The sequence below is a fragment of the Anolis sagrei genome, chromosome 2 (assembly GCF_037176765.1).
Source record: "Anolis sagrei isolate rAnoSag1 chromosome 2, rAnoSag1.mat, whole genome shotgun sequence".
Classification (NCBI taxonomy): domain Eukaryota; kingdom Metazoa; phylum Chordata; class Lepidosauria; order Squamata; family Dactyloidae; genus Anolis; species Anolis sagrei.
Window position 1 is genome coordinate 252,621,544 of NC_090022.1, and position 24,735 is coordinate 252,646,278.

Genomic DNA, 24,735 nt, shown 5'->3' on the forward strand with positions numbered 1-24,735 from the left:
CCCAGGACGCCGATGATGTCGACCCTCTCTGACTGCGCATGCTCAGTGAGGGACGGTGCAGAGTGCGCATGCGCACCCAGACTTGTGTGAAGCACAAGGGAGGAAGTGCTCTGGAAGGTAACACCTTCGGAAGAGTTTGCTGGAGCCATGGGGAAGCTCAATGTCGTTTTGCTCCGATACCTTTCCCGGGAGCACTTCAGGGTGTTAACTGCGGTAAGAGGCGTTTCGCCAGTTGCTGTTCTTAATTTAGGGTTGGCTTGTGGCCAGAACAGGCCAAGAAGGGCCCTGTTGGAGAGAGGCAGCCTCAGGCCTGGGCAGACTTGGGCCCTCCCTCCAGGTGTTTTGGACTTCAACTCCCACAATTCCTAACAGCCGCTGTTAGGAATTGTGGGAGTTGAAGTCCAAAACACCTGGAGGGAGGGCCCAAGTTTGCCCAGGCCTGATCTGCACTGTAGAATGAGTGCAGTTCGACACCACTTGAACAGCATTGGCTCAATGCGATGGAGTCCTGGGATTTGTAGTTTGGTGAAGCACCAGCTCTCTTTGACAGAAAAGTCTGTCAATCAAGATGAGACTCGAGATATCATACCAAAGTTAAAACAGATACAAGTAAAGTATTTGTGTCATGCAAGTTAGAATATCAGTAATCTATCAATACATTATAAAGTGGTTAAAAACCAATATAAACAACACAGTATATATATATATATATGAGCCCCTTTTCCCCATGTGGTCACTTCTCTGACAAAATCTTTATGGGCATTTCCACACAGCCATATAACCCATAATATCGAGACAGATAGTCCACAATATCTGCTTTGAACCTGGGTTATCTGAGTCCACACTGCCATATAAGCAAGTTCAGTGTGGAATTTATGCAGTTGTGCGGAAGGGGCCTATAAAAGGATAGCTTATGTTTTATGGTGTCTTACATGTTATTGGTTTTACTGTTTTTATACATTTTACTGTTTTTAATTGTGTTACTTGTAACCTTTGTTTGTATTGGTCCCCATGTAAGCCACCTCAAGTCCCTTTGGAAGATGGAGGTGGGATACAAGAATAAAGTTGTTATTATTATTATTATTAAAGATATCTGCAAACCTGGAAAGCCTGCTCAGAAGATTTAAAGGCACAAACAGGTTCTTATAAGAAGATTTTGTTCTACAGAGTCATTTGCGTTGATAAATAAGTCATCAAGAGCAATATCATATTAGCCAATATTTAAAAATTGGGAGTAGGGCACACATTAAGAATTTATGGGTTTATTTTTATTTTTGTACTTCTACTCTCCCTTTCTCCCAAAAAAAGTTCACTATAGAATTGTCCTTAAAAAGACAAATAAAATGATCTCATTCTTTTTTTTCTTTTTTTTACTATTTCAGGTTGAGATGGGTATGAAGAACCATGAAATAGTTCCTCCTAGCCTGATTGCCTCCATTGCCAGCCTCAAACATGGGGGATGCAACAAAATTCTGAGAGAATTAGCAAAACACAGGCTCTTGGCTTATGAGCGAATTAAAAGTGAGTATGAATTGTTGGCATGTATAGCTTACAAATAGTGTTTGTGTCACTGGATCTTATTTTTCAGATTTGTTAATATTGATGAACAGGTCTTCAAGGGCATGAGCCAATATTTAAAAATCAATAGGGCACACATTTCTTATGAATACAAACAATCCAAAGTTGAAAAAGCTGCCATTACCTGGAATATTTAATTGCTGATGCTCCATCTACACTGACCTTAGAATCCAGTTTCATTCTGGTATTGAAGTAAGTGGTTTCATTGTTCAAATGATTGCATAGGAAACTCTGGAACCAGTTTGAGGCCTGGATTGTGATTATACAATCCCACAGAGCCCTGATTCTCATTCAGGGCTTTTTTCCACATGAGTTTGTTGCCTGGCTGTTTGAAACTAGCTTGGCACTTCATTAAATGGTCAGCATAGATGAGGCCAAAGATGCCCTTAAATATCCTTGTTTCAGCGTTTTCAGTACAGTCTGCAGTATGAGTGTTTAATACAAGAGTGCCTCAAACATTTTTGCCTCCTGTGTCATGAACATTATGAATGAATATATAATAGCAGAGGTTGCTACAGATCATAGCCTGAACTGTTCTCTGTACAAATCTATTGTTCAACATAGTAACCATCAATTTATACACATTTGCGCCATCATTTAACCCAGGCATCAAAACCATTTTGGAAAAATTCAGGGTTTTGTTTTGTGATCTGTGGTTTTAAATCTGTTTTAATGTCATTCAAGTTATTTAATCTGAAACCACATAGGTTGACTTTCAGAGGTCCAAACAGGTAAAAGTCAGAAGGGATGAAATCATTCTTCAAGCAATTATGGATTTCCTTAGGTGCACAACCTCTTTTTGCCATAAATATAATTACAACTCTCTTTGAGCTTCAGATTCATGGTTCTAATCAGCCAATTGTAAAAATAAAGGACTATATCAGTAGAGTAAGGTTACCTCTATCATATCATGCATTGATAGTCCAGTAGCTGTGAAAGAAATTAGAGCAATGGAGGTAATACGTTTTAATCCACCCTCATATTATATGATGCTGAAACAAAATCCCTTGGTAGAGGTCAAATTAGCCACTGAGAAAGATTTCTTCTCTGTGGTTTTAACTATTAATGGGGTTTAAATCAGTTTTAACTGTTTATTTTTAATATCATTAATACTTAATTCTATTTTCATGTTTATATTTTTTTAGGCTTGAAATTGTTTTGTTGGTTTTACTGCAAGCTGCTTCGACTTTCTTTTTTATAGAGAAAAAGGAAGGAAATAATGTCTTCATAGTTTATTTACTAGTAATGTGCATAAATATTTAACTTCTCGGTTTGTTTATTTTCATTCTCCAGCTGTTCAGGGCTATCGATTAACTAATGGAGGATATGATTATCTTGCCTTGAAAACTCTTTCTTCTCGACAAGTTATCAGTTCGGTTGGAAACCAAATGGGTGTTGGAAAAGAATCAGGTATTTGCAAACATTATTTGTGTGTTGTTATATATTGTAGTGAATTTATTTATTTACTTTACTTTACTTATATACCGCTGTTCTCAGCCCGAAGGCGACTCACAGCGGTTCACAACAAATAAGAACAGCAAAAATTCAATGATAGGCTCTCTAGAGACATATAACTCTAGAATCTCTTCAATTGTTAAGTGAGAAGTACAAAAATACAATTTGGATGTGCTAAAATTATCTTTGTATAATAACCCTAATTTGACTCCAATTTTGTTTTTGAAAGACATTTATATTGTTGCAAATGAGGAAGAGGAGCAACTTGCACTAAAGTTACATCGACTTGGGAGAACATCCTTTCGGAACTTAAAAAACAAGCGTGATTATCATAAACACCGGCACAAGATGTCATGGCTTTATCTGTCACGGCTGGCTGCAATGAAAGAATTTGCCTACATGAAGGTATTGGTTGTTTTCTTTTGATAGTGTGATGCCAGGCCCATAGGGTTTAACCAATTTAAATAGCGGCTGTGGGTGGCACAATAATAAATCTCCAATTTAAAGGTATAGTCTGTACCTGAATATAATTTATTAAAGAGAGAAGAAGGGCATAGTTGGAACTATTACTTCTTGAGTTAAAATAGCTAGAATTGGTGGCAGGGGATGAGACTTCTGGATATTGTTGTCCAAAAATACGTTTTTAAACTCTGGAGAGGAAAGGAGAAGAAAATGTCTGTTGACTTCATGGTCTTGTCTTGGACTTCCTTGAAGGCTGTAGGTAGCTCCTTTGAAAACAGGCTCCTAGATTAGGGACCTCTTTATACACAACCTAGCACAGTATTATTAACACTGACTAGCAGGATAGGCTTTCAATGGGATGCTTCTTTCCTGGGGTGCAGGTATTGAACCTAGGGCATAAAAAACAAGTACTTCGCCACTGAGTGACATGTCCTTTGGTATGATTCTGTTGCACTCTTATGCCTTTTTTTACATTCTTGCAACTGGATGGATTTTTGCTTGGTATCAGTTTACCTGATTATATTTAGGCCAGAATTAGTATCCATTATTCAAATTATCAAATAATACATTAATTCATTAGTCCTAACCTTAGCTGAAAGAAAGATATGAATATATTGCTGATTATGTAAGTTTTGCCTCTTCTTTCCCTTTCCCCTTATTTTTTTGGCCAGGCTTTGCATGACAGAAAATTTCCAGTTCCCAAGCCATATGACTACAATCGACATGCAGTAGTAATGGAACTTGTCAATGGATACCCACTGTAAGTAAGAATGCCTTGATAGCACAGAGAAAATAATGTATAACTGTTTGTGTTTTTTAAGAAGTTTGTGTTTTAACCTGTTCTTTTCCATCTCTCCTCCAACAAATTTAGCCTAATTGTAGAGATTTTAAATGCTATTTTAAGGATTTAATATGTTGGAAATTATGTGGATTACGTTATGTTTTGTTCATTAATGTTGGTTTATAATTATTGAGTTGTTCTTGATTTGTTTGTTAATTTGCTTATTACTGTCGGCAGTCAATGCTTGCCATTGTGTTTTGTTGTGAGCTACCCTGATTCCATTCAGGGAGATTGAGAAGGCTATAAATAAAGTTTTATTCAGTTTCATTCATTAGGAGTATATGCTTCAGTGTAGCATATAGCTTGATAAACTGCCAGAGGTATTCTGTGGATGGAACAAAAGTAGCTGTTGTTTCTGGCTCATGGTTAGAAAATGATAGTATGTATATATAGAGAGAGGGAGAGAAGCTAAAAGTTTTCCCTTAACATTAAGTCTAATTGTATCCGATTTTGGGGGGTGGTGCTCATTTCCATTTCTAAGCCGAAGATCCAGTGTTGTTCAGCAGCTCAGCGGTTTAACCTGCTGCACCACCAGGAGGACCTGGTGTGTGTGTGTGAGTGAGAGAGAGAGTATGTAAAAGGTAAAGGTTTTCCCTTAACGTTAAGTCTAGTTGTGTCCGACTCTGGGGGGTGGTGCTTATCTCCATTTCTAAGCCGAAGAGCTGGCATTTTCCATAGACACCTCCAAGGTCATGTGGCTGGCATGACTGCATGGAGTGCTGTTGCCTACCCACCAATGCAGTACCCATCGATCTACTCACATTTTTCATGTTTTTGGACTGCTAGATTGGCAGAAGCTGGGGCTAACAGCGGGACCTCACCCCGCTCCCTGGTTTCAAACCGCCAACCTTTCTGTCAGTAAGCTCAACAGCTCAACGGTCAGTAAGTTCAGCAGCTCAGCACCACTAAGGGGCTTCAAATATATACAGAGAGAGAGAGATTATAATAAATGAGAACACTATAATTCCTGCCAACAACAGATCTGGACCAAAATTGCTCGAGGGAGGACCCTGGACAATAAAAGTAGCAAAAAGAAACCCACCAGGAGTTAAAGTGGGTCATGTTGGGTTTGTATGGCAAGTTTGGTCCAGATCTGTTGCTAATGGGGTTTGTAGTGGTCTCAGCGATGGATCTGGACCAAATTGGCACACATACACAGCATGCCAAACTTTGCATATCGGTGGAGTTTGGGGGAATTGATCTTGAATTTTGAAACTTCTGGTTCACCTGAAACCAGAAAGTACTGTGAACTCAACCAACAATGGATCTGGACCAAACTTGGCACACAGACATAACATGGCCTTCTGTTAATACTGGTGGGCTTTGGGGAAAATTGGTCATGAATTTTGGGAATTGTAGTTCACCTACATCCAGAGAGCACTGTGAACCCAAACAATGACAGATCTGGACCAAATACTCAAGGCGCAATTGCAAACTGTGCCAACAAAGAGAAAAAAATAGGACAAGTGCAAAGAAGCCAGAATGGATGTCCAAAGAACTTCTAACTGTGCTAAGACACAAAAGAGACATGCACAAGAAGTGGAAAAAGGGAGAAATCACCAAAGAAGAATTCAAACAAATAGCCAACACCTGTAGGGAAAAGGTCCGCAAGGCTAAAGCAAAAAACGAGCTCAGACTTGCCAGGGACATTAAAAACAATAAAAAGGGCTTCTATTCTTATGTCAGTAGAAAAAGGAAAAACAAGGAGGCGATAGGACCTCTTCGAGGAGAAGATGGGGCAATGCTGACAGGGGATAGGGAAAAGGCAGAACTACTTAATGCCTTCTTCGCCTCGGTCTTCTCACAAAAAGAGAGTCTTCAACCTCAGCAAGATGGAGTGGATGAGGGTTTGGAGGACATCCAACCCCAAATTGGGAAAGAAGTCGTCCAGGAATACCTGGCCGCTCTTAATGAGTTCAAGTCCCCAGGGCCAGATCAACTACACCCCAGAGTATTGAAGGAACTAGCGGAAGTCATTTCGGAACCATTGGCAACCATCTTTGAGAGTTCTTGGAGAACGGGAGAAGTTCCAGCAGATTGGAGAAGGGCCAATGTGGTCCCAATCTTCAAGAAGGGAAAAAAGGATGACCCAAACAACTACCGTCCGATCAGCCTCACGTCGATACCGGGCAAGATTCTGGAAAAGATTGTTAAGGAAGTGGTCTGCAAACACTTAGAAACAAATGCAGTCATCGCTAATAGTCAACATGGATTTATCAAAAACAAGTCATGTCAGACTAATCTGATCTCTTTCTTCGATAGAGCTACAAGCTGGGTAGATGCAGGGAATGCCGTGGATGTAGCGTACCTGGATTTCAGTAAGGCCTTCGACAAGGTCCCCCATGACCTTCTGGCAAGGAAACTAGTCCAATGTGGGCTAGGCAAAACTACGGTGAGGTGGATCTGTAATTGGTTAAGTGGACGAACACAGAGAGTGCTCACTAATGCTTCCTCTTCATCTTGGAAAGAAGTGACAAGTGGAGTGCCGCAGGGTTCCGTCCTGGGCCCGGTCCTGTTCAACATCTTTATTAATGACTTAGATGAAGGGCTAGAAGGCATGATCATCAAGTTTGCAGACGACACCAAATTGGGAGGGATAGCCAATAGTCCAGAGGACAGGAGCAGAATTCAAAACGATCTTGACAGATTAGAGAGATGGGCCAAAACTAACAAAATGAAGTTCAACAGTGACAAATGCAAGATACTCCACTTTGGCAGAAAAAACGAAATGCAAAGATACAGAATGGGTGACGCCTGGCTCGAGAGCAGTACGTGTGAAAAAGATCTTGGAGTCCTCGTGGACAACAAGTTAAACATGAGCCAACAATGTGACGTGGCGGCAAAAAAAGCCAATGGGATTTTGGCCTGCATCAATAGGAGCATAGTGTCTAGATCTAAGGAAGTAATGCTACCCCTCTATTCTGCTTTGGTTAGACCACACCTGGAATATTGTGTCCAATTCTGGGCGCCACAATTCAAGAGAGATATTGACAAGCTGGAATGTGTCCAGAGGAGGGCGACTAAAATGATCAAGGGTCTGGAGAACAAGCCCTATGAGGAGCGGCTTAGGGAACTGGGCATGTTTAGCCTGAAGAAGAGAAGGCTGAGAGGAGATATGATAGCCATGTATAAATATGTGAGAGGAAGCCACAGGGAGGAGGGAGCAAGCTTGTTTTCTGCTTCCTTGGAGACTAGGACGCGGAACAATGGCTTCAAACTACAAGAGAGGAGATTCCATCTGAACATTAGGAAGAACTTCCTGACTGTGAGAGCCGTTCAGCAGTGGAACTCTCTGCCCCGGAGTGTGGTGGAGGCTCCTTCTTTGGAAGCTTTTAAACAGAGGCTGGATGGCCATTTGTCAGGGGTGATTTGAATGCAATATTCCTGCTTCTTGGCAGGGGGTTGGACTGGATGGCCCATGAGGTCTCTTCCAACTCTTTGATTCTATGATTCTATGATTCTATGAAATCTAGTACACAGACCCAAGATACCCAACTTTATCTTCTGGAGTGATTGGAACAATAACAGATGATGATGGGGTTGTGGTTTGCCCAACTTCTTATGCATTTTCTAATGGATCCATTCTTAAAATCCAAAACACAACAATGAATACGTTTTATGTTTATCATTATAAAAACACCTAGCCCAGGCATTGCCGGGTACCTGAACTGGTATCGTCCCTTAATGAGGAGTCTATCCTAATCCCCAGTTCTGAGGCTCATGTCTTTATTTTGAAAATAATGTATGTTGTAGGAACACTTTACTTAGACCAGCTTTCTCAACAAGCCACTGGGCCACAGAGCTCAATACAGAATAATATTGAATATTCATAAGCACTCTTTTCAAATTCAAAATGGGTATTGTACTTAAGCGTAATTCTACAAGAGCTAGCAATTTCTGCCCGCTCCTATTGAAAACAATGTACTTTGTGGGCCATTTATCTTTCTCTGGGCAGGGAACCTTCTTTTCTGTATTTTTCAGAGCTGAGAAGCACACTGTCTCTATCTATTCCACAACTTATCTTGAACTAGATTTTCCTAACGTGGTGCATTCTTGACAACAAGTCATGATGTGGGAGATGATGGGGGTTTTAATCTAAGCTATCTAACGGGGGTGGCTGAAAATTCAGATATGAGGTTCTTTTCATACTAATCTAATTTTGTTTCTTATGTTCAGAAACAGCTACTGAAGTGCAGCTAAAATTGCAAATTACCACATTTCTTGCTAAAACATGTGATCACTTTCCTTAAGAGAAAGTGTTGTTTTCAGTGAGCCTTATTCAAGTTCCATGAGCAGCTAACAATTTTCTAGGTGAGCTTTTCTGATTAGGCACAGTTCTAGTAATTTCCTTTTTGAATAGGCTTGCTGGCCCTTTGTCTTGACAAAAAGCTAATGTCAGACTTTGAGTACAATATCACAACTGGCTTTTATTTTGTGTCTCTGTGCTGATACACTTGCTTATAACATCCGTTCAACATATTTTCTGGTGTTACTTTTATTTCTTTTCATTTGTTTTATAAAATGTCTAAAATGTGTAACCATACCATTTAAAAATAAAAGTCCCTTCCCTTAAACTTGAAAGCAGCAAAAATGACTGAATTTGTTCTGCCCGTATTTATATGTTCACACTGCAAGTCCTGGAATTGTTAAGATTTCTTTGAGACACAGAGTTGAAATCAAAACAAAAAAGATGAAGCTGAGATTGTTGAATGCTTACAACTATTTCAGATTTATTCTCTGGTGTTATATTAACAACAATATGCGGTCTTTGCTCGCAAAGTGCTGACTGTGTGTTTGCACAGCTGAAGGCATTAGTGTCCAATCTGACCTTCATTTTTATTCTGGGATCAAGACTAAATCAGCTGCTTTTGCAAAAAATGACAAGGTCACATTATAAATATGATAAGGTAGCCATCTGGAGTGAACTCTTTAATCAAAAAGGAATCACTTTCAAAACTTGAATTAATTGAAGAGTAATAAAAAGAAAATTCCTGTTTTAGACACTCAGCATTTCTTATAAGCCCTTAAAATATCACATATACAAAAGATATTGCAAAAAGGATAAAAGGATATCTTGATAGTATAAAGACTTTTTCTGTATGAGCTGTGGCTTCTCTGATGGCTGAAGTAGGTACTTTGATGGCGGAAAATTTTAAATATATATAGTTCTCAAACTGTTTTTATTCATAAAGGACAACCAGAAGTGATTTGGTATGAAAAGGTATTGTAGTTTGCAAACCACATATGTTTAGGATTTTAGGAAACACCATATAAGTACTGCAGATGCTTTAGGAAGCATCTTGAAGGATAGTATGTCCATTTTAGGAGCACCTTTGCAGGATTGTTGCTTTACAAACAACCTGTAATGCATATCTAATGACCCTTCTGAATGAGTCTTGTTCCTCTGTTATGAACAATAGCTTGTTCTGTTTTCTTTTCTTACAAATTGCTTTTATGTTATTGTATTCAAGGAAAGTTATCTTTATTTTAAAATATTGTTACCAGGGAAAAGTCATCTGTGCAGACAGCACAAATCAAAAATAATATTGAGGGCTCTTATGTTGACCAAACCATCAGGCAGGCCATTGTTCCCTGTTTGAATGTTTAGTATTTTTTAGCTGTGCAGAAATTGTGTGGTTGGGAGAAAAAGGATGTAGCGTTCATGGCTGGAGGAATTAAAATACAATATTTTTGTTCAACTTCCTTGAAATATAAAAGTATACTTTATAAACATTTGTTTATTGACATTTGGACCACAATAATGGTAGGCTTGGTTGTTCTTATGATAAGTTAGGTATCGTATTTTTTTTTTCCTTTGGGAAAAATCCCTGGAAATTCTCAGGTAGAATAAAATTTAATCTGAAAATAGTTTTATGCGTAACTTCTTATTTTCTTTATATTATGTTTCTTGGCTGTATCTGTTTACGTAGATCACTAGGGGCATCTCACTTTCCAAATTCCCACGTAGTAAATATGGCTTTTACATAGGCCTGCAACTGCATTGAAAGTCAGATCTGTAGTATGCAAATTCACTAAACTTTACTAAGAATAACACTAACCTAACATTGATTTCTCTTAATTTGGACATTGTTTTTGTTAAGTTTATTGTTGCATTTGGTTTTCACTAGGCTGGTGTTTTTTATTCATTGTTTAGATGTCAAGTGCATCAACTTGAAGACCCTGCTTCTCTATATAATGAATTAATGGAATTAATTGTCAAGCTTGCTAACCATGGTTTGATCCATGGGGATTTTAACGAGTTCAATCTCATGTTGGATAATGAAGATCGGATCACAATGATAGATTTCCCTCAAATGGTGTCTACCTCACATCCAAATGCGGAATGGTATGTGAACCTCTTTTGTGTATTATCAATGTGCTGCTGTTTTATGATAATGGTAGGCCAAAGGTTGACAACAATGTGGCAGCCAAGAGCCACTTTCCATTTTCTGTCCCTTCCAGGCCTAATCTCACCCACCCATTTGCCAGTATTGTATACCCACAAAATAATATGTTCTGAAGGAAAGATGAGGCAAAACGAGGTATTTGGGGGGAAATGGAAGAGGGTGATGTTCTGCATAATTCTGTGCCTTTGGGGTCATCTTAGTTATCATTTTCAGGTGAATCTTAGAGGCTCATGTTCCGACCAAACTGCTTAATTAGGCATTATTTCCTCTTTGTCTACAAATGCCTAACTATGGAGGTTGCTATGTGTGTTCAGTAGGGAAGAGAGTTGCTTGTAGCAAAATAAGTGGTAATTTAGTTTGCCTGAAAATTATGCCAAGATTTTTTAAAAGGGGGTACAATAGTGGGGTTCAGGGGACACATTTCACCCACGAGCAGCACTTTCTTTGTCATATTTGAGTTGGGACTGTTTTGTATGACTTTGAGAAACATTTTCAAATATATTTGAGTTTGTGTGTATTCGAGTTCATGTATACATTTTGACAAAGCTGTACTACTAAGATGCTGTTTGTGACTCAGTTAATTTGTGAATATGTTGGGGTTTTGTTCAGGTATTTTGACAGAGATGTGAAATGCATTCGTGATTTCTTCATGAAGCGCTTTGGCTTTGAAAGTGAACTTTATCCAACATTCAATGACATTAGGTAAGCTACTTGGATGATCAGAGATCAAGAGCTCTTCACCCTTCAAATTCTTCCTCCACCCACTGAATACAGTCCATTTTGGTCCTATTCTCCAGGAAGGCATTTGCCATTCTGAAATGTCAACCAGGCCTCCATTAATCCCACGTTTTGGGCCCATTGTTGATGTGTAGTCTCATGTTTTGTTTTGTGAGAACTTGTGGATTTAAAAAAAAATGGTCTGAAAAAAATCTTTTAATTACTCTTGTCAGTCATTATCCTTTTCTTATAAGGCTAAAGTTATTAAAGAATGTTTACATTTTAGAAGATTTAAGAATCTATTTCAAAATTAATGTTCCTCTCTAGGAACCCCTTTCCTCCAAAAAAGGCAGCCTTGGGGCTATATGCAGTTCAGAGACTATGCTTTGTCCACACCTACTTTAAAAGAATTGTGAAGGTTTGCCCTTAATATAGAAATATTCACGCTTTACTTCCTTCCTTTTTAAATCTCTGTTGCTAGGAGAGAATGTTCTCTTGATGTTGAAATTGCGGCCAGTGGTTATACCAAAGAAATGCAGGAGGATGATGAGCTGCTTCACCCAGCTGGCCCTCATGATGAGGGTCATGAAACTCTTGGTGCGCAAAACCCCGAAGAGGGAATAACTCTGGATAATGGCACAGATCAAAAGACTGGTGCGGACTTCACAGATGAGGCGCAAGAAGCCTCTGAAGTTTTGGAACAGACCAGTGAAGAAGACAGTGCAGATGAAAGTGAACAAAGTTTGGAGCTGTGGGAGCTCAGCTGTGCCTTACAACAAGTTGAAGGACAAATTATTGCTGCTGGCGATGGGGCTAATGCAGAAGGCTCTGTAATTGATTTTTCTGAAGATAAAAAGAAAATTGAAAAATCTACCAAAATTGGAGATCAGACAGGTCAAGGAGAAGATCCTGCTGACAAAGAATATGAAGATGAATGCCCTGATCTGATTGACTTGTCTGCAGCAAACAAAGAATTCAAGCCTTTCAGGTATAGATTTGCATTCATCATTCAAAGGCTTTCCCGTGCTTTGTTTTTTTTCCCCCTCTCTTTCTTAATCTGAAAAATGCATATTTCTTATTTTAAAATCCCTTTGAAGTACTAGGTTTTATTTTATAAAAAAGAAATATGCCTTTTCCAGATTAAAAATACTGAAAGTTATTTCAAATGTTAATACACTCACTGTGCATTTCCCCCCTGGAATATAACATTCTAACTGACTGATGCTATAAGAATACATTATACTGATCATGTCCTGGAATTCCAGTTTGTTACACATTGCCATTTGTGGAATAATATTAAAATGGTGCTGCCTATACATCTCTTGGTCATTTCATAGTGGAGTGAACTCAGTCCTGATTAATTCAGTCTCCTTGTGAATTAAACCCAAATTATTTAATACATCAGATATTATATAGAGAGAGAGATAGAGAGAGAAAGTCTCCATCCAGATATAGCCATATATACTCGAGTATAAGTCAACCCAAATATAAGCTAAGGCACCTAATTTTACCACAAAAAACTGGGAAAACGTATTGACTCGAGTATAAGATGAGGGTGGGAAATGCAGCAGCTACTTGTAAATTTCAAAATAAAAATAGATGCCAATACAATTACATTAACTGAGGCATCAGGAGATTAAATGTTTTTGAATATTTACATAAAACTGTAAGATAAGACTGTCCAACTCTGATTAAACTATTCTCACCTTCTTCAATGTAAATGTCCTTATGTAGCCTTCCAGTAATAATAGAGTAAAATAATAAGTGTAATAATAACAGTAATAATAGAGTAAAATGATAGATGTAATAATAACAATAATAGAGTATAATAATAAATGATATGATAATAGTAAATAGAGTAAAATAACAAATGTAATTAAAAATAATAATAACCCAGTAAAATAATAAATAATATTGACTCGCGTATAAGCCAAGGGGGGGCTTTTTCAGTCTTTAAAAAAGGCTGAAAAACTCAGCTTATACTCAAGTATATATGGTATACAGTGTGTGTGTGTGTGTGTGTGTATGTATATATATATATATATATATATATATATATATATATATATAATCAATTCTGTGCTCCAGAAAACCAGGATGAACTAGTAAGATAGCTTAAATATTCACCACCATACCCTGTAATTTTTTAATTAAATTATACTTCTTTTTTCTATCTTTTTTCTTTGTCGTGGAAGACAAATTAAAACATGAAACTGCCGCATCCTGATTCAGTAGAGGTAGTCACTCAAGCCATAACAGTCTCAAATCAGGCATTCAGGCAATGGTATATTGTCTGCATATGGCGGTCTTCCTAGAATCATAGAATCATAGAATCAAAGAGTTGGAAGAGACCTCATGGGCCATCCAGTCCAACCCCCTGCCAAGAAGCAGGAATATTGCATTCAAATCACCCCTGACAAATGGCCATCCAGCCTCTGCTTAAAAGCTTCCAAAGAAGGAGCCTCCACCACACTCCGGGGCAGAGAGTTCCACCGCTGAACGGCTCTCACAGTCAGGAAGTTCTTCCTAATGTTCAGATGGAATCTCCTCTCTTGTAGTTTGAAGCCATTGTTCCGCGTCCTAGTCTCCAAGGAAGCAGAAAACAAGCTTGCTCCCTCCTCCCTGTGGCTTCCTCTCACATATTTATACATGGCTATCATATCTCCTCTCAGCCTTCTCTTCTTCAGGCTAAACATGCCCAGTTCCCTAAGCCGCTCCTCATAGGGCTTGTTCTCCAGACCCTTGATCATTTTAGTCACCCTCCTCTGGACACATTCCAGCTTGTCAATATCTCTCTTGAATTGTGGTGCCCAGAATTGGACACAATATTCCAGATGTGGTCTAACCAAAGCAGAATAGAGGGGTAGCATTACTTCCTTAGATCTAGACACTATGCTCCTATTGATGCAGGCCAAAATCCCATTGGCTTTTTTTGCCGCCACATTGTTGGCTCATGTTTAACTTGTTGTCCACGAGGACTCCAAGATCTTTTTCACACGTACTGCTTTCGAGCCAGGCGTCACCCATTCTGTATCTTTGCATTTCATTTTTTCTGCCATAGTGGAGTATCTTACATTTGTCACTGTTGAACTTCATTTTGTTAGTTTTGGCCCATCTCTCTAATCTGTCAAGATCGTTTTGAATTCTGCTCCTGTCCTCTGGACTATTGGCTATCCCTCCCAATTTGGTGTTGTCTGCAAACTTGATGATCATGCCTTCTAGCCCTTCATCTATGTCATTAATAAAGATGTTGAACAGGACCGGGCCCAGGACGGAACCCTGCGGCACTCCACTTGTCACTTCTTTCCAAGATGAAGAGGAAGCATTAGTGAGCACTCTCTGTGTTCGTCCACTTAACCAATTACAGATCCACCTCACCGTGGTTTTGCCTAGCCCACATTGGACTAGTTTCCTTGCCAGAAGGTCATGGGGGACCTTGTCGAAGGCCTTACTGATAATAGTTTACAAGCAGCAAAAGACAAAAAATCTGTGATATTCATAAGTAATAGACTAAATGCCCTTAACTTCATTTCAGCAAGTTTTTAATGGCTACTTTTCATGGTTAATATTGTCTACTTTAATATTATCTACTTTATTCTGATGACATAGTTGATATTTGTAAAGGTAAATGCTTCCAGCAGTATTTGGATTAAAAGTGTTGGAGTAAAAACATGCTTTCTGTATTGCAGAGATGAAGAGGCCTTGTTTCACATCAATGACCACAGAACAAGAACCACAAGTGTGACTTCAGTTGGCAGCGCTGGAAGCCGGTCAACAATTCCTCCAGTAAGTGTGCCTAGGACACAGTCTCTCAAGGCCTGCTATCATATAGTTGTTTACAAGTACTGTGGGCCTTGGGCAATGTAATTCTGCCTTCAGTGAGCTCTTTATACCTCTTTTGGAAATACCTGTTTCGGTTGCCTAGTATGAATCTTGAGTAACACACAACCAAGATCCTTGTGACCCATAGCTGAAAACTCAAGAGTATTGTTATTTCTTTACTCTTAAGTTTAAATTATCCAGAATCTACAAAATCTTAATTAAAATTTCTCTAAAGCTTGTCAGAAATGACTTATCTTCTAATTGAATCCAGATGAGCTACCTCTTTTGAAGGCATGAACCTTTGGGTTTGAGATAATGAACTGTTGTAGTTACCTCTGAAGGTCATTGGGGGTTCTTTCTTCAAGATAACACATTTTTTTAAATATTCATTAATTTTATCTTGCTCCAGGGTAATGTTCTTACTGAATCATTACAATGGTAATGCTTCAGCAGCTGCTATGGACCCGGGACTTTAATCAAATCTCCAATTTTGCTTACTTACTGTACACTGTGTATAATGAAGGAAATGCACAGCCCCCAAATGGACAAAGGCTTGTTAACTAACCTTGCCGTTGCTTTGTTTAAGATTCTTTCATGTCTCTACTAAACTGTGATTGTTTCTTTTATACAAGAGTGCCTCCAAGTGGCTATATAATTTATTGAATAGCTTGGGCTGCTGAGAAGTGTAGGGAAGTTAAAAGAGAATATGGATTTGGAGATTTATGTTGCCCTTTTGAAACATAGCTTAAAATGGACTTGTTACTTCTTGTATTGTCGAAGGCTTTCATGGCCAGAATTGCTGGCTTGTTGTAAGTTTTTCAGGCTATATGGCCATGTTCCAAAAACATTCTCTCCTGATGTTTCGCCTGCATCTATCGCCTCACAGACCTCACAACCTCTGAGGGTGCCTACCATAGATACAGGCAAAACATCAGGAGAGAATGCTTCTGGAACATGGCTATACAGCCCGAAAAACTTACAACAACCTTGTTATTTCAAATGTTTGTTTGCATTTTCATTTGTAAATACTTTATGCATTTTAATAGATGTAATGACTAGGAAAAATATAGTGGCTTGAATTGATGTTTTTATCTGTGCTAGTTTAAAATGTGTAATTACCATATTTCTTCAATTCTAATACGCCATCAATCGTAAAATGCAGATGAATTATTGTGGGGGGTGGGAGTGTGTCTTAGAATTAAAGAAATATAGTAGGTACAGGCAGTCCCTGAGTTACAAACATCCAACTTACAAAAGGCTCATAGTTAAGAACGAAGTGAGACAACAGCATGTGAGAGAAATCTACCCCTTGGAAGAGAAATTTACTCCTGAAAGAGTTATCATTGGGAAAATGTGCCTCTACTGAAGCTTTCTCACCAATCCTTATTTCCACAAGCCAAATTTTTCAAAATATAATTATCACTGGGACTGATAATGAAGTGAAACCTTCTGAACAGGGGAACAGACAGCAAAACAAAGACCACATGGGGTGTTAACCCTTCTCTATACTATCCTATACTATCCAAAGCATGCATGTGTGTGTGTGTGTGTGTGTGTGTGTGTGTGTGTATACACACACGTATGGCTGGAGTTACACTTATATATCTACCTGTTGCAACTTACAAATTCAACTTGAGAACCTATCTTGTTTGTGACTTGGGGACTGTCTGTATTATGAATGAAAGCAGAAGTGTCCAACACATTCCCCTTGACCAACCTCACAGATGGAGGTGGAATGCATCCCTCCTTTGTTTTGATGGAAGCCCAACATATGACTCCCTTGCCCCCTTCAACAGGATTGAGAGCAATCTGACTGACAAAGTAGTTCTCCTCACTTTACATTATAAAATGGAGAGAAAACATACCAGAGCAAAAGCATACAATCTGAAAGGTTCACAAATTCCTCTTCTGCAATCCAAGGATCTTCTGACAAAAGGGATAGATTGGAAACAATGCTGGCTTTGTCTCCTAGATTCTTTAAATTCCTACTAGAAAGCAACCTTTACATTCCTTTGGTAGCGCAATCAAAAGGGGGTAATTCTCTTTCTCAAGAATCTTAAGAAAGCAAATGGCTTGCATCAACAATTGCAGTTACTATGGAAGAAAACATGCAAAAGAACAGGAAAAAATCTAAGAACTAAGGTTTTTTAAAAAGCAGCAGCTCCAAAATAAAAATCTAGTTGTACATAAAGACCATGGGTTTTTTTTCTTCATGGAAATTAACTATCCAAATATGGTTGTTTGTATGTAGGTTTTTTAAAAAAAAAAAAACGCCCTGTTGGGTAGAGCTTTCAAGAGAGTTCTACCCCAGAGATAAAAATTCAGTATCGGGAAATAAAGAAGAAAGTATTATCCCGTGCTTTACAAATCCCCCACTTAAAAGTCCACTGCTTTTTATTGTGAAATCCCATTCCCTGGTCTCCCCTCCAGTGCTTAGAGTTTTACTTTACCTAGAGATGGAAAACTTGAGGTATTAGAAATGCAATAAATTTAAAGAAAGCTATGATTAGTTTGATATTCCCATTTGGCCAAGCATTTCTCACTTCATTGAATATAGGGCTAGTTCATTGCTGGATCGCAAGCATATTGTTTGCATAATTTTCTGGTAGAAGCTTGCTTGTTGATTTCTTCAGTATCTCATCCTTCCAAATGAGCTCAAATGAGTGTGTTGTCGAAGGGCTGGAATCACTAAGGTGTTGTATGGTTTCTGAGCTGTATGGGCATGTTCTAGTAGCATTTTCTCCTGACGTTTCACCTGATCTGTAGCTGGAATCCTCAGAGAAGTATAAATTAGGTCCTGGTCCATTTCATCCTTATGAACACATGTAGTGATAGTGATGTTCATTGAGATTCACGAGAGTCTGGAGATTTGAACCTAGGTATCCTAGGTGCACGCCTAGCACTGTGATGTACATCCAGGCTACTCAAAGTAGTGGTTCATTCATTGGTGCTGCCAATCCCTAAGTCATTAGCTGTTATCCCTGGTGAGGTTTTGTGAAAGACAACAGTTTAGACCAGTGAACACAAAGGTTGTACAAGTCCCTGACATATTGGGGAAAAAAGAATTGCCAGATAGCTGGAAAGCACTTATCACAATCTTGGCCATGTAGAGTTGTCTGTCTTGTGTTTAAGCAATGATTCTATATGGCCTACAATTAAGACATGTCAGATCATTCAAATGAATATTCGTTAGATGACTGTGTGTATAGGGGGTACTTTTTCAGCGTCCTAGTACTTGTCTCAGCCACCTGGGGGAGTAGTATCTCAAAATTTGAATGCTTTCTAAAATACTGTGCATTCCACTCTGCTTTTCCCTTTCTCTACCTTTTGATGTATGAACACACTCACCAGTTTTTGGAACCTTTCCAGATTGTTTATTCTGAGTTGTCAAGAGGAAAGAATCATTGTCCATTAGTTATATTTAAAAAAGCATTTCTTGGTTAAAATGTGCTAAATTGTGAACTCATTTTTGAGGTGTGAGTGGTGTATACATCATGCCTTGAGTGTGATATGACATGCAAACAAATGTAATGACTGGCTTTTCGTCTTGTAGGAATTGGTCAGACAGAAGATCAAGCGCCAGCTGACTAAGCAGCAAAAAGCTACAGTCAGACGGCGTCTGCAAAAAGGGGAGGCCAATGTGTACACTAAACAACGGCGGGAGAATATGCATAACATCAAGTCAAGTTTGGATGCAGCCAGCTTCTGGGGCTGACAACATGCAGAAATGCTTTCTTCTCTTCCTTTGTGTTGCAGAACACCAAAAACAAAGGGTCCAGTTCTTTATATTGTAACCCAGATATATTTTGGATCCATACATGGTGATTAAATATCAATCTATATACATATAAAAGTCAAAGTTCATCTGTCTATCTGTTTGTACCACAAAAGCTAGGTTAAGTTGCCCTCTGTGATGTCACAGGAAAAGAAAGGTGGCATGTGATGGGGGGGGGGAGCAGCCACAAAGACAGCCATGTTGCCATGGATACATTATGAGATAGGCCCTCAGAACTGGAGAAGGGAGAAAAATGGGGAAGGAAAGAAAAGGGGAAGAAAGGAGAAGGAAAGATGAGAAAGAAAAGGAGTAAAGGTATGAGGGTAGGGGAAGAGAAAGGATGAAAACAGTGGGGCTGTGGCTTCCCCAACACCTGGACAATGGCAAGTATATACGCTGGTTAAATCTATTGAAGGGGCCATAGAGTAACTAGGCTCGTAAAGTGTATTGAAGGCGATCCCAGTAAGCCACATCTTGGGTGTATCCAGTGTGATTTTTCTTTGGATCCTAGATTACTATGTATTCTCCATCACAAACTCACAAATCCCTTAGTTGTATGAATGAGACAGTCCCCTCTTACCAAGGTCCCTCGTGGTCCCGACATGACAGGGTAACAAAAGAGTAAACACAACCCTACAATTTGCCTGGCTGGGTATAGGCCGCCCTATTGTCTGCCACCATCACTACCCAGTTACCACCCCCAAAGTCAGTCAGCTGCACTAGTTGGCTTCCAGTATCTAGGAGTTATCTAGCAATTTGGAAATTCCATTCTTACCTTCTGGAATATAAAGAAGGGGTTTTGCCCGAGTTTCAGTAGAGCATTTTGTCATGATACTGTTTGACAGAACCATAAACAGTAATTGTCAAAGAAAGGAAACCTAGGGCTGTAATCTCTGGCATTTAATTAACTCAGTGGTTCCCAGCTTGTGGTCCGTGGACACCAGTGGTCTGAAAGAACAAAAATATGGTCCATGGCCTCACCATTACTACACCATTGCCTCGAAACCACACAGCGACTGGTCTCGTGACACCCTCTTATAGTGCCAAGGCAACGGGGATGTCGGGAGGGGAGAGGCTGACTCCCCACGAAAGATTACTACTACCACATCAGCTCTAGATTATTAAATATGGTTTTCTGTGATCGAGCAGATGGCGACTACTGGGTGGCATGTGTTCCATATTAGAAACTAGGGCTGATGTGGTCTATCCAATACAACTTTCTGAACACCCCAAATAACCAAACTGAATCTAAAATTGACCAAAAACCGATTTGTAGCCCTTTTGGTACTGATGTTGGAGAGTGGTCCCTGGTCAAAAAAAAAAAAAAAGGTTGGGAACCACTGAGTTACTTAGATGGATTTAGAACAAGGTTGACTAATTTCTAGTCCACTTATGTGCATATGGGCATAAGTATTCAGTGTAGCATACTCGCTGGGAATTATTATAATTTCTAGGTAAAACTATGAAATAGTGTATGTACTTAAAGAATACACTGCATCGAATGCCTTCAGTGTTTGCAAATGAAGTTAGGTAACAAAATGATAACCATGCAGAAGATACGTATGTATAAACATGGCAAATCCACAGACTTAAGCTGCTCATGGCTGTTATTTTCATCCTTGTACCTCAGTTACCATTAGCACCATTAACTTCTGACTATATTGCCTTAAAGTTTTGGCAAAAACATTGGATCTGATATTTTTTATCACCAGTTTCTGAAATTTGAATAAAAGTGAGATGATATACGTAGCATAAGTAGATATTTGAACCCAAAAAATTTGCATTTGGTTTTTCTTTCTCTCCATGCCCTTGAGGTTTCATGTATAAATCCTGCCCAAATGGACAAGTAATAAAAGTGATCATGTACAGGCCTGGCAGGCCCTCCATCTCGGAGTGGGTCTGTGCAACTGGTAATAAATTTTGTTCCTATACATTCCTCAACTTAAAGGTCAGCCTATTATAGATGATCTTGAAGCTTTTGCAGCCAGGGCCATTTGCCTAAAGTGTCGTGATTTTTGGAGTCCATAACCTATTCTAACTTTAAACTCAATTACAGGTATCATATTATGGAGTGTACAAAGTATCTGTGAGGCTGTTGAAGATAAGTAACTTGATTCACAAGGATACTTATGGGATAGCATGATCTAACATTTCATTATGTAATATAAGCAGCTAGCAAAATTTGAATACTTAATTCTCACTTACCTTTACCCACTTGTAAAGCCAAACATGCTGTTCCTCTAAAAATCTTTCAACTCATAGCAGCTTGCAAAGGGTCAGTCAAGTGAATTCAAGTGAAAACTACAACACAATCCAAATATTCAGTATTCAGTGGTATTGACTGGAGACTTCATATTAAGTTCTAAAAGATATAACAAAGACCTTGGTGAAAACTCTTAATTTTTCCCTTTGGAATTTAGATGTTGAGGATTTTGTATTACTGAAGGCTTTTCATGGCCAGAATCACTGGGTTGCTCTGAGTTTTCCGAGCTGCATGGCCATATTCCAGAAGCATTCTCTCCTGACGTTTCACCCACATCTATGGCAGGCATCCTCTGAGGTTGTGAGGTCTGTTGGAAACTAGGCAAGTGTGGTTTATATGTCTGTGGAATGTCCAGGGTGGGAGAATATCCAGGATGTTGCCAATTGTAACAGTCACACTTGCCTCAAACAGACAAGAGTTGTTTCTCCCACCCTGGCATTCCACAGATATATAAACCCCACTTGCCTAGTTTCCAACAGACCCCTCTGAGGATGCCTGCCATAGATGTGGGTAAAACATCAGGAGAGAATGCTTCTGTAACATGGCCACACAGCCCGGAAAACTCAACAGCAACCCAGTTGAGTATTTTGTTTTGAAATTCAATGAGCAGGGCATGGAGAGAGAGCAGAAGGAAATTGTGCTAATTGTATTTATGACTGGGAAAAGTTGGTCAAAGTACTTGAACCTTTGTTTCAGTTGGGGTGAAGTTTGAGGGGTTTAGATTGCAATCCCTTGCACTGAATGGGACTTCTAAAGAAGCATGCATAAGGTTGCACTGCAAAAATGTTATGTCATTCTAAGCCATAGACTAAGAATTCATTTGTCCTTAAGATTCATTTTATTCAGAGTATGAAATGTTTTGAAGGTAGGAATGGAAAATAGAAGGATTCAGTCTCTTCATTGTAGCATGAAAGGAACAGTAGAATTCTTGAAATATCTGAAGCCATCAAAGGTCACCATAAAGTTTACACAAGGGATGAACTCCATAGTGCTCCATTTATATTTCATATGTAGATTCAAACAAAAGTTTACTTTATTTATCGGGAACTTCAGGAAACAGAGAGGTTAAGTCAATAATGTTCCTGATAGTCTTAACAAATATATCTCATGTATCCTGGAGGTATGAGAAGACTTTTTGAACCAGTTTTCTTTATGTTTAGGGCTCAACAGATCAAAAATATTCAGAATCTCTGGCATACAGCCCTGCTCCTGATAAAAGCTACATGTGGTTTTATTGCTGTGATGGAATAAAAACAAATCTGTCACTTATTCTACAATTATAGAGTGAAGTAACAAAATCAATTACAATACACACAGAGAGATCAGCTTCTTTCAATAAATGAAGTTTCCCATAATACTCATTTGAGAAAGAACACTCCTTTATTTTTCCTTAAAATTTTAGGTGAGGAGACTTCATGGTTTCTATTTTGACAACTTAAGGGATCACTGGCTTACTGTCCTTTTCTGTGGTTTTTTCTTTAGATCAAACTTAGCCATTTTGGTTGGACCATTTCATCTTTAACCTTTATTCTGCTACCTATGCAAAGGTGTCTAAGAAATTGGCAGGGGGTTGGACTGGGTGGCCCATGAGGTCTCTTCCAACTCTATGATTCTATGTATTGCACTAATACTGTCGAACAACTTCCTGCTTTACTTACATGCGAAGCAGGACAGCACTAGGTCAGTTCAGTTTTGCTTGGATGAAAGTGCACAGGAGACTGAATCCTGCAAAAATCTATTCAGATCCCTCACGTCAGGTTGCTTCCAAACCACTATTTTGGGCATCTACAAACACTAGTTTGGCTCTTCCTATATCTCAGAATATGCTTCTTTCCCTAACCTCAGATGGGTAGACGTTCAATTCCTAGATACACAGATAAAGGTAAAGGCTTCCCTTTCTGGCTCTGAAGTGTGGTGCTCATCTCCATTTCTAAGCCAAAGAGCCTGTGTTGTCCGTAGACAGCTCCCAGGTCATGTGTCTGGCATGACTGCATGGAGCACCATTTTCCTTCCCGCTCAGGCAGTACCTATTGATCAACTCACATTTGTATGTTTTTAAACTGCTAGGCTGAAGGAAAACGGTGCTAAAGGCGAGAGCTCATTCCACTTAATGTGACCACTGGAAACATACCTTACTGTAGTGCAAAAGCAGGAAGATCCTGGCACCATCCAATTCCACCTGGATAACACAAATAAGCATATATTTGGCAGAATGAATACATTAAATATTTTTAGTCATTTCTAGACATGGGGAATCATTTCATCCACTTGTGTTCTTCCTGTCTCCTAAACATTCGCTGCCATAATAGAAATATCAACTAATATTCTGCTGGTCGCTTCTGTGGCGAGAGAATCAGCCGTCTACGAAGACGTTGCCCAGGGGATGCCCGGATGTCTTGCAATCCTGCGAGGAGACTTCTCTCATGTCCCCCACATGCGAGGCTTCTCTCATGTCCTCCACATGCGAGTGTAGAGAGGAGCAAACCACTGACCACCTGCTGCAATGCAACCTGAGCCCTGCCACATGCACAATGGAGGACCTTCTTGCAGCAATAGCAGAAGCACTCCAAGTGGCCAGATACTGGTCAAAGGACATTTAATCACTACCAAACTCACAAATTTTGTATTTTGTCTGTTTGTTTTCTTTGTTCTGTTAGAAATGTAATATAATTTGACTGGTTGTCCCGATACAAAAAAAACCCTTATATTCTCCACAGAAGACATTACCATAGAATTGTAGAGTTGTAACAGATCACAGGGGCCATGCAATTCAACCCCTTGTCATGCTGGAACACACAATCGTCATGCAGGAACACACAATCAAAGTACCCCTGGCAGACAGCCTCTGCTCGGAAACTTCCAGAAAAGGAGATTCTTCAAGGCACCATATTCCACTGCTGAACAGCAATTACCTTCAAGAAGATCTAACTAATATTCAAGTGGAATCTCTTTTCCTGCAATTTGAATTCATTTCTTTGGATCCTAATTTCTAGAGCAGCAGAAAACAAGTCTGCCCCCTCAATGTGTCCAAACAGAAGCTCCTGCTTCAACTGACTTGCTGCTTCCCGCACTGCAGGTATCATATAGGAGCAAGCTTTTTTGGAAGAGTAATTAAAAAAAACAGGACCAGATCTGGCATGTGTTATACTGTGCAATATAGAAAATGACAGGTTCGGCAGCATTGAGATACCCTGCCATTATCCCTGAGGTGTGATGGCCCTGTGGAACAAACTAGAATTGACAAAATTGCTGTTACAGAGAAAGTCATTGTAAAATCTGGTAATGACAAGTGCCAGTGTATTCTGCAAAAGGCATGCTTGGTATAGTTCACAAGACATCTAAATATATATTTTTATATGTATCCTCCTTGCCCACAGATAATCAGCCAATAATGTATTGTTACTATATCTCAATT

At 39.2% G+C, this 24,735-nt stretch overlaps 1 protein-coding gene across 1 annotated transcript; it reads left to right on the forward strand.

The window, feature by feature from the left end:
- Window positions 1-63: 63 nt before the first annotated feature.
- On the forward strand, window positions 64-19,141 carry RIOK2 (RIO kinase 2). The gene is made up of 10 exons (XM_060761824.2): window positions 64-213; window positions 1,383-1,521; window positions 2,872-2,988; window positions 3,263-3,438; window positions 4,167-4,255; window positions 10,491-10,682; window positions 11,353-11,445; window positions 11,942-12,448; window positions 15,150-15,246; window positions 18,836-19,141. The coding sequence occupies exons 1-10, from the start codon at window positions 148-150 to the stop codon at window positions 18,995-18,997; spliced, it is 1,638 nt and encodes a 545-aa protein (XP_060617807.2). The 5' UTR covers window positions 64-147; the 3' UTR covers window positions 18,998-19,141.
- Window positions 19,142-24,735: the final 5,594 nt, after the last annotated feature.